The sequence below is a fragment of the Arvicanthis niloticus genome, unplaced genomic scaffold (assembly GCF_011762505.2).
Source record: "Arvicanthis niloticus isolate mArvNil1 unplaced genomic scaffold, mArvNil1.pat.X S10, whole genome shotgun sequence".
Classification (NCBI taxonomy): Eukaryota; Metazoa; Chordata; class Mammalia; order Rodentia; family Muridae; genus Arvicanthis; species Arvicanthis niloticus.
Genome location: NW_023044982.1, coordinates 986,032 through 996,937, shown reverse-complemented (window position 1 = coordinate 996,937; position 10,906 = coordinate 986,032). Strand labels below are relative to the sequence as shown.

Genomic DNA, 10,906 nt, shown 5'->3' with positions numbered 1-10,906 from the left:
GCATTTGGTTCATGTTTGGTAGATTCCTGGGGATAAGATAGCATTACCTTAGTACACTTATTTTCAAGAGAGAAACACTAGAAAGGAAGGGGGTAATGACTTTGCAAGTTTGTAGAAGGAGGCTGTTTAGGGTTGGGGAGCTACAGCTATAGAGTTCAAAGTTCAATGAGGACAGAAACCCAGTCATTGAGAGACTTCTAACATGGAATTTTGACCTTTGTTTTCTGAGTTGGTGGGGCTGGGAGTGGGGGTTTCACTCTTGAGCCCCACATGGGAATCATTATGGAGTCTAGGCTAGTCTCAAATTCAGGGACATCCTCTTGCCTTGGCCTCATGAACTAGTATTACATGTAAGCAGCAGCAGTGAAAATGTACACTTTTCATTAAAAAGTACAGAAAACTTCCAGATGTGATATTACACACCTTTTATCACAGTCCTTGGGTGACAGAAGCAGGAGGATCTCTGAGTCTGAAGCCCGCCTGGTCTACTAAAGAATTCCAGGCCAGGGCTAGATTAAGAGAGACTCTGTCTAAAAAAAAAAAAAAAAAAAAAATAAATAAAAATTTACAAAAACCCAAGGCAAACAATTTTTTTAAAAAGATTTATTTATTTTATATATGTGAGTATACTGTTGCTGTCTTCAGACACACCAGAAGAGGGTATGAAATCCCATTACAGATGGTTGTGAGCCACCATGTGGTTGCTGGGAATTGAACTCAGGACCTCTGGAAGAGCAGTCAGTGCTCTTACTCCTGAGCCATTTCCAGCCTGAGGCAAACATTTTTATTTTTAAAGTCCTCTCATTTTGGAGTTGAGAATGCAGTACTATACAAGTTATATGATCCTAAATTCTAAGCTACATATTTTACTGAATTAGATTATTATTATTATTATTATTATTATTATTATTATTATTATTATTGAGATGGGTCTCTCTCTGTTGAGTTCAAGGTCAGCCTGGACTACAAAGAGAAACCCTGTGTGTGTGTGTGGGGGGGTGAGAATGGGGCTTTCTGTCTGGAGACCAAGCATGTTGGTCCATATCTTTAATCTTAGCTCTGGGTAGGCAAGCAGATCTCTGAGTTCAAGTCTAGCCTGGTCTATCTACATCTTCACAGTGATTTTCTATTCTGACTACATAGTAATAACATACATAATAATACATACATAATAATAATAGCCTAGAACTGGAGAGATGGCTCAGTGGTTAAGAGCACTGACTATTCTTCCAGAAGTTCTGAGTTCAATTTCCCAGCAACCACATGGTGGCTCACAACCATCTGTAATGGGATCTGATGCCTTCTGCTGATGTGTCTGAAGACAGCTACAGTGTATTAACATAATAAATAAATAAATAAATAAATAAATAAATAAATCTTAAAAATGACTCAGCCTGATAAGTAAGTATATACATACATATAAACATACATAAGGCTGGGAAACATATACAACATTATATATAGATATACACACTGGTAAAATGCCCATGGACATAAAAAGAAGTATTTAAAAACACTTAATTTAGATGGTTGTGGGGACAAAGGCAGTTAATCCCAGCACTCAAGAGGAAGAGGCAGTTTGAGTCCAGCCTCCAGAGTGAGTTTCAGGACACCCAGGATTACACAAGAGACAAAAGCAAAACAAAAATGCCCATCTTAATTAAAACAAACAAGCCTCTTGATTTTGGCATCTTATAGTTCTGTGTTCTGTGTTTGAAAATACTGTTCTGCTGATTTCCCTTCTTCATCGTTGCCAACTAACCACAAGATGCCTGAGCAAGACACCAAATGTCTGCATCATCAGTGCACTTGAAACTGTGTGGATTCAAATATTTGCTACTGCTTTGCACACATGAGAGAGCCAGTTGGTTCTGCAAGAAACATTAGAGCCTCCATGTCAGATAAATTGAACAAAATATTTAGTTTGTGTACACTTAGTATTTTCATGACTGGTTGGAGAGGCAGCAAGTTAGGGTAAAGATATCTTGTTGAAGTTTCATGTAGCCCAGGCTGATGTCCAGTTTGCAAAGTAGTTGAGGCTGACCTCGATCTCTTGATTCTCCTATCTTTCTTTTGAGACAGGGTTTCTCTGTAGCTCTAGCTGTCATGGAATTCCCTATGGAGACCATGTTAGCCTCAAACTCAGAGATTCACATATCTCTGTCTCCTAGGATTAAAGATGTACAGCACCATGACTGCCTTTAATTTATTTCATATGTATATGAGAGTTTGCCTTCATATATATCAGATTTCCTGGACCTGGAGTTACAGGCAGTTGTGAATTGACAGGCAAAAGCTGAGAATCAAATCCAGGTACTCTATAAGAGCAACAAGTGCTCTTAATTGCTGAGCCATTGTCCTAGCTCTAGACCTCCTGTCTTTCAAGTGTTGGGAACACAAGCCTGTGCACTCTCAGCCATGCAGGGTCTTGAGTGGAGGTTAAGAGAGTTTAAGTGAGCTTCCAGGATCCTCAGGACTCCCTTTGAACTGACAAGGATGAGGATGAAGTAGGCTGTGACCAATGATGCTTGAGAGAAGACAGCTACTGCAACCAGCAGTGTGTGCTTTGGGTTTAAGCTCAATGGAACCCAGAGTGGAATGAGCAGTGACTGTGGCCCTGTGATGGGTGAGAAGGGTTCTCTAAGTCCTAACATAAAAATAGATGTTCTTTTTTAGATGCTTCTCCAGGATTTTTACCCCTGAAGAAACACCAAGATGAGCAGCAAGCCCCTACTCACTCTCCAGGAGCTGGCAGGACAGAACCTTCTGAGGAATGAGGCCTTGGCCATCATTGCTTTGGAGGACTTACCCATACTATTCTTACCACAACTGTTGAAACAAGCCTATGATGGTAATCATTGTAAGGTCCTGAGGTCAATAGTGTCTTCCTGGCCTTTCCCCCGCCTTCCGCTTGGAGTTCTGAGGAAGAGGACACCCTACTTGGAGACTCAATTACAAGTTGTCTTAGAGGAGATTGATAAGCTGCTTATCCAGAAGGTTTGCCCCAGGTGAGGAAGACTTAGATACACTCAGAGGGTAGCCCAGAAAGTCTAGAGCAGAGATGAAGGGAGTCAGGTGTGGAAGGGTGCAAGGATGGGGTGGAGGATTCTGATGCCATCAACTTGGAGAACCACAGACGATTTGGCCATTGCTGTGCCATCTTGGAAAGGGCTGTGGAGTGTGTGGGACACATGTTGGATACAGCAGTGGCTGAAGGCCTTCCGCTGCTTTCCGAAGGTACTAGAAATGGAATAGGGACATGCCAAAGTCCATGGAAAAAAGTGAGACACAGAATGGAAGGCCAACTTCAGGGATAGAATAAAGACACACTTCAGGGAGTTGGAGAGATAGTTTAGAGGTTGAAAGCACTGGCTGCTTTTCCAAGGGTCCTGAGTTCAATTTCCAGCCACCACAAGGTGGCTCACAACCATCAGTAGTGGGATCTGGTGCCCTCTTCTGGTTTTCATGCATATGTGCAGGCAAAACACTACATAATAAATAAATAAATCTTTTTTTTTTTTTTTTTTTTTTTTTTTTTTTTGGTTTTTCGAGACAGGGTTTCTCTGTATAGCCTTTGGCTGTCCTGGAACTCACTCGGTAGACCAGGCTGGCCTCGAACTCAGAAATCTGCCTGCCTCTGCCTCCCAAGTGCTGGGATTAAAGGCATGCGCCACCACCGCCCGGCAAATAAATAAATCTTACACACACTCACACACTCTTTAGATATTGCCCCCTTGCCTACCTGCTGAAACTTGTTTTTCTGTTTTACCCACAGGAAGTACAAACTAAGAGTGCTGGATTTACGGTCTGTGGGACAACACTATTTGGATGTGTGGCCTGGGTCCATGGATGACTGGTTACCCAAGACCACTCAAGCAGATCCTTGCTGTTCTAAGACAGTAGTAACACATCCCTTGAAAGTAGCAGTGGACTTGTATCTCAAAGATAGAGGCCAGAGTAGGCTGTTCTCCTACCTTGTTCAGTGGAGTGATAGGAGGAAAGGGTTGTTACAGCTGTACTGTAATGAGCTTCAGATTTGGTCACCATCCCATCAAAACTACAGGAGGCTCTCACAAAAGGTGAGCCTGGAGCACGTAGAAACACTGGGCCTGCATTCTTCCTGCAGTCCATCCTTTTTGCTTAACTTGGCTCCTTACCTGCGCCAAATGAGGAACCTGCGTAAACTTGCTCTCTCCAACATCCGTGAAGAGAACTTTGTCTCCCCAGAGAAGAGGAGGCGTATCATCACCAGGTTTACCTTGCAGCTCCTTAAGCTGGAGAGACTGCAGAAGCTGCATCTCGATGCTGTCTGCTTCCTTGAGGGACACCTGGACCAGCTGCTTGGGTAAAGACATGCTCTGCAGAGCAAAGCCAAGCCTATTCCTTTACATTAGTGGGTACTTGAGTCCCTGCAGCCACTGTAGGTTGACACTACCGAGGCATTAGCATATCAGGGTGTCATTTTCATGTCTGCTCTGGCCTGGAGAGAAGTCTCACATAATCACTAATGGAAAGATGCAGGTCTAACCTGGGCTTGGTGATCTTCAAAGGGATGCATGCTGAGAAGCCCATTAGAAATCAATGAGATCTAGTGAGTGGCTTCTGTTTTTTCCTTAGCTAGTGTGTTTCAACTAAGAGGGGAAGAGGCAAGTGAAGAGGGCATTGTTACAACTAATTGTATTAGGTTCCCATCTGTCCTCTATTCAGCAGGCATGTGAATAGTCACATCAGTTTGCCTACAATTTCTCATATAGGAAATACTGAAATTTTTCTGTAAATGTAATGGTGCTATTTTAAAAAAAAAAATTATCCTGTAGAAATGGAGAAACACTTCTAAGAGCTCTTAACAGGCATTTTCCTTGGCACCAAGCTGAAGTGTGAATCATTTTGCCTCTCTTGATTCTGACTGGCCTATATGTTTTCATTTTCCTCATGACTAGATTTAGTGCAGGCTTATTCATGATGGTAATATCTGAAGTTTCTGAGCATAAATTGAAGTTTGCCCTTTTTGAAGAAATAGGGAAAATTTGCTTTACAGATGTTTTGATATTTTATGTGTATATGTGTGAGTCTGAGTGTAGGTTTGCATATTATTTGCCAGTAGAGATCAGAAGTCATTATGGATTTGATCCCCAGGTACTGTTTCAGGTGAGCTACCATGTTGGTACTGGGAACTGAACCCACATCCTTTCCAAGAACAGCAAATGCTCTTAACTACTCCAGTCAGGCTCTAGCACCTAACTTTGTTTTATATTATTTTGTTTGTTTGTTTGTTTTTTGAAATAGGGTTTCTCTATGTAACCCAAGTTGTCCTATAGACCAGGCTGGTGTCAGTTTCACAGAGATCTACTAAACTTTGCCCCCTACCTTCCTCAGATCACAGTGACAGTGGTCTCTTTATCTTTGTCTCCATTTCCAGTGCTGGGATTAGAAGCAGCTGCAACCTTTATCACTATATTCTAAGCAATTTATTTTGTGTGTTTCAGGAAAATGGGGATGGAGAGCTTCAGCTCTTGTGGAAGTCAAAGGACAATTTGCAGGAGTCAGTTCTCTTCCTTCTATCATATAGATCCCAGTGATAAAATATAGACTGTCAGCCCCTTTGGGGACAGGCTCTTTTATCTGCTAAGGAGTCTTATCCTGGAATAGGCTGGGTTTGTTGTTGTTTAATTAGTTCTTTGCATTTGTTTTGTATTTTTGTTTGTGTTTATGTTTCTCTATCTGTGTGTTTTCAACAAGGTTTCTTTTTTTTTCAAAAAATTATTTATTTAATTATTTAATATGATACTGTAGCTAGCTGTCTTCAGACACACCAAAAGATGGTATTGGATCCCATTACAGATGGTTGTGAGCTAACATGTGGTTGCTGGGAATTGAACTTAAGACCTCTGGAAGAACAACCAGTGCTCTTGATCGCTGAGCCATCTCTCCAGCCCTAACAAGATTTCTTTGTGTAGCCCTGGATGTCCTGGAAATCCTTCTGTAAACCTCTGTATATATTATGGCCTCTAACTAGGAACTCTGCTTGCCTCTGCCTCCTGAATGTTGTGATCAAAGGCATGCATCACCACCACCCAGCAGGAATGGGCTTTTTTAAAAATGACTTCTTACTATGTGGCCCAGAATGACCTTGAACACCTTGTTTCTTTTGTCTCAGCTTCCTGGTGTCAATATTACAGTTGTAATACTTAGCTTTTTTTTTTTCAAGATAGGTTCTCACTTTGTTGCTCTGTCTGTCTTGGAACTTACTGTGTAGACTAGGCTGGCCTCAAATTCACAGATATCTACTTGCCTCTTCCAAGTGCTGGGATTAAAGATGTGCACTAATCTGACTAGTTCCCACACCCAGCTTTGGTGTCTTTTAGTCTGGATAGGTGATGGGTAGTTGGGAGTGTGTAGTAGTGAGGTTGGGGAGGTACAAAGGCATGAAACACTGGACAAAGAGAGGATTGCTGAGGGTGTGGTTGGTCAATGCGTGCTGCACGGCTTTTGCCAGTCCTTTCTGTGTGCTCCTTGCTTCTTTAGGCATGACTTGGGTCTTGCTTGACAATGAGTGAAGTATGTGCAGTTGAGGATGGCGGCAGACCTTAGTACAGATTTTATTATGTAGACTCTTGTGTAGCATCATGGGTACTGATCTGTCAGAGTTACAAAGATTTTGGCCCACATGGTCCTCCTATATTATTCTTGGCCATCCTCCTATACTAGCCATCAATTCCAAGAACTGTTTGCTTTTTTTCTCATTAGGTCTGTGAAGACCTCCTTGGATGACTTGGCAGTGACTCACTGTACTCTCTCAGTATCAGAATGGAACCATCTTTCTGAGTTCCCATGTGTCAGTCAATTGCAACACCTGAATTTGGAAAATGTCAGATTGACTGGTTTAAGTCCTGAACCCCTCCGAGTTCTGTTAGTAAAAGCTGGACCCACCCTGGTGGCCTTGGACTTGGAGGACTGTCACCTTGAGGAGAGCCAGCTCTATGCCATCCTACCTGCCCTGAGCAGGTGCTCCCGGCTCACCAAGTTCAGTTTCTATGGGAACCAAATCTCTATGCCTGCCATGAAGGATCTACTACACCACACTGCCAGATTGATACACCTTAGGCTGGAGCTGTACCCTGTCCCTCAGGACAGCTATGACTACAGCGGTACTCCCCACATGCAAAGGATGCAACAATGCTGTGATGATCTTATGAATCTACTGAAAACCATTAGGGAGCCAGGCAGGGTCTTCTTTGGTACTGACCGCTGTGATCAGTGCTGCAATCGATATATCTATAAGAAAACCATTATGTGTAACTGTCAGAGATCTTACTAGCTGTATGCAAATATCAAAAACCTTGGTGGACAGTGGGAGATGAAAGGCAAGGCACAGGTATCTTGTAAGGATATACACAACATATGGTTTTAGGTTGCTTGTTGACTTGTTGACAGTCATGAGAGTGGGTTTAGGCAAGATGGATATATAAGGGAAATACTCCAGTATAGTGATTATAAAGTCATATTTGGAACTGGGAAATGTGTATCTTTCCTATCTGTATAATTAACATGGTTTATATTTGTAAAGCTAAGAAAGTTGTGTGGATAACCACTTGAAATAAAATATACTGAAGTTGCTTTCACATTGTCTCCCTCATTTTGGGAAGACTCTGCTACATCTCAATTGTGTGGCTGGTTGTGGCACATACATGAACCCAAGGCTGTCATCTAATGATTGCAGTAAACTCTGATGAGAGTGTATTGAAGATGCAACCCAAGATACTTGTTGAGCCATGTAGAACATATCAAACAAATTATTTTTTTATTGGTTTGTTTGTTTTTAAAGAAAGAATGTGGTTAAGTACACCAATGATGACTTTTTGTTGTCCGTCCTTCCTTCCTTCCTTCCTTCCTTCCTTCCTTCCTTCCTTCCTTCCTTCCTTCCTTCCTTCCTCTCCTCCTTCTCTTTCTCCATTTTCTAAGAGACAAGGTTACTTTGTATCACCCCAGCTATCAGGAAACTATCTCTGTAGAGCAGGCTGGCCTCAAATACAGAGATCTACCTGCTTCTGCCTCTCTCTCTCCCTCAGTACTGGTATTAAAGGCAAGTACAACCATTGCCCACCAAGGGATTTGTTGTTGTTGTTAATTAAATCATTTGAAATGGGAAGACACCTGTTGGGCCTTGGAGAAGGTAACTCTATTTAACCTGCAACCTTCAGGTAGCACAGGTAGAGGTCTCCACCTCCAGAGGTTTAAATATTAATGAGTTATCTAAAGGCCAGGGGCGTTGCTAATTAAGTTATTTCCGCCCCTTTCCCCCTCCCTATAAAATTAGGCTCCCCTGGCCTTTGGCGGGGGAAGGGCATACCACCTACATCCATTACCATGCCATGACCAATAAAAGCTTTGGAAAACCGGACTCCACATGTCACCTGATCTGCCACAGCCAGGTTCCCAGCCTTTGGAAACTTGAGCCGCCCACCTCCAGCCCGTGGAGGCTGTACCAATGTGGGACCCTCTGCTGGCGGCATGGGAAGCATGCCCGGGACCCTAATGCCAGACCTACTTGGGACTCGGCTGCCGGACTCCCTCTTCCCCCCACCAGCGAGATTTCTTCCCCACAGACACCCTCCTTTTTTCCCTTTTTATTTATTTTCTCTTTACTTATTTAACACATCCTGATCACAGCCTCCCCTCTCCCCACTCCTCCCAATGCACCCCACTTCTCCTCTCTCCCAGATCCACTGCTCCTCCATTTCCTTTCAGAAAGGAGGCATCCAAGTGATATCTCTGAACATACATAGCAAGATGCAATAAGACCAGGAACAAACCCTCGAGGCTGGACAAGGCAACTCAGTAGGAGGAAATGGGTTCTAAAAGTAGACAGAAGAGTCAGAGACACCCACTCTCAGTATTAGGAGGCCCACAAAAATCACAGGTTAAATAACCACACTATGTTTGCAGAGGGCACAGCTCAGACCCATGCAGGTTTCATGGCTGCCAGAACAGTCTCTGTGAGGCCTTATGTGCTCTTTATAGCTGATTCTGTGGGCTATGTTCTCCTGGTGTCCACAACCTTTCTGGCTCCTACAGTCCGTCCTACCCATCTTCCATGGGGTACCTCCTGTCTAATGTTTGAATGTGTCTCTATATCTGCTCCCATCAGCTGCTGGAGGAAATGTCTGTGATGATGATTGGTCTAGGCACAAATCCTAGTCTCTGAGCCATCCAGCTTCTGGTTCTTGGTCATTCAGTTAGTGTTGGTCATGGGCTTCCTCTCATGGCTCCATGTTACACCAGTCATTGGTTGGCCACTTCAACATGCTCTGTACCACTATTGCCCCTGCATATCCTGCAGGTACTAAAGGTATGAGTCAACAGGTTTTGTGGATGTTTCGATGTCCCAGCCACAGCACTGGAAACCTTTCCAGATTATTGAAGATTGTTTATTTAGGATCCATATCATCCATTACTAGAAGTCCTGCTAGGTCACCAGCAGGTTCCAGGAAGTCTCCACTGCTCTAGGTTTCCACATTGCTTACTAAATGCCTCCTTATTCTAGTTGACTCCTGCCACTGCTCTCTCCCTCCCCACCTGATCCCCCATGTTCCCATGTCCACCTGCAGCCAACCCAGCCAAAAGTCTATTCTATTTTCCCTTTCCAGGGAGATCATGCCCCTTGGCAGAGCCCTCCTTATCAGACCCTGTGGAAATGTGTGTTGTAGTGTGATTATACTTAACAGCTAATATACACTTATAAGTGAGTACATATTATTTTTGTCTTTCTGGCTCTGGGTTGCCTCATTTAGGATGACTGTTCTATCCATTTGTCTGCAAATTTCATGATGTCATATTTTTTTTCTTTCTTTCTTACTTTCATTCATTCTTTTTACTTTTTCTTTTTCACTCATTCATTTATTTTAGACAGAGTTTTTTTTTCGTTTGTATGTAGCATTGGCTGCTCTGGAACTCATTGTGTAGACCAGGCAGGACTAGAAATTGCTTCCCAAGTGCTGGGATTAGAGTTAAGAACCACCACCACAAAACTGATACTTATTTTTTAAAAAGCTTAGTAATACATCCTTGTGTAAATAAACCACATTTTCTTTTTTTATTGGATATTTTATTTACATTTCAGATGTAATCCCCCTTTCCCCCCCACCCAGGAACCCTTATCCCATCCCCCCTCCTCCTGCTTTTATAAAGATATGCTCCCAGCCACCTCCCCCACTCCCACATCACCACCCTTGAATTCCCCCATACTTGGCATCCAGCCTTCATGGGACCAAAGATCTCCTCTCCCACCTATGCCCAACAAGGCCATCCTCCCTTACATATACAGTTGGAGCCATGGGTCCCTCTCTAAGTGCTCCCAGGCTGGTGGTTTAGACCCTGGGAGCTCTGGTTGGTTGGTATTATTTCTCTCCTCCTGGGGCTGCAAACCCTTTCAGCTCCTTCAGTCTCCTCTCTCACTCCTTCATTGGGAACCCCATATTTTCTTCATCTATTTATTTGTGGAGGGACATTTATATTATTTTCAGTTTCTAACTATTATAAAAAAAAAGCTGCTGTGAACACAGTTGAACAACTATCCTTGTGGTAGAATGGAGTGTCTTTTGGGTATATGCCCAAGAGTGGTATAGCTGGGTCTTGTGGTAGATTGAGTCCCAATTTTCTGAGAAAATTCCGTATTGATTTCCATCATAGCTGTGCAACTTTACACTCTCACCAGCAATAAAGGAGTGTTTGCTCTCCTCTACATATTCTCCAGCTTGGATTGTCACCTGTATTATTGATCTTAACCATGCTGACAGGTGAAAGATGGTATCTCAGAATTGTTTTGATTTGTATTTCCCTTATGTCTAAGGACATTGAACATTTCTTTATGTTTCTTAACCATTAGTGATTGATCTATTGAGAATCC

General features: G+C 42.8%; 1 protein-coding gene across 1 annotated transcript; it reads left to right on the top strand.

Annotated features, from left to right (window-relative positions):
• The first annotated feature begins 2,693 nt into the window (after positions 1–2,693).
• On the top strand, positions 2,694–7,407 carry LOC117696056 (PRAME family member 20-like). The gene is made up of 3 exons (XM_034486658.2): positions 2,694–3,008; positions 3,776–4,345; positions 6,748–7,407. Exons 1-3 carry the CDS (start codon positions 2,716–2,718, stop codon positions 7,316–7,318), a joined length of 1,434 nt encoding a protein of 477 aa, XP_034342549.1. The 5' UTR covers positions 2,694–2,715; the 3' UTR covers positions 7,319–7,407.
• The last annotated feature ends 3,499 nt before the right edge of the window (positions 7,408–10,906 follow it).

Excerpts from the sequence above, each read along its gene's own strand:
- LOC117696056 (XM_034486658.2), top strand. The coding sequence starts at position 2,716 with ATGAGCAGCAAGCCCCTACTCACTCTCCAGGAGCTGGCAGGACAGAAC. Across the intron at positions 3,009-3,775 it reads ATCCAGAAGGTTTGCCCCAG|GAAGTACAAACTAAGAGTGC; the intron begins GTGAGGAAGACT and ends TTTTACCCACAG. Across the intron at positions 4,346-6,747 it reads CACCTGGACCAGCTGCTTGG|GTCTGTGAAGACCTCCTTGG; the intron begins GTAAAGACATGC and ends TTTTCTCATTAG.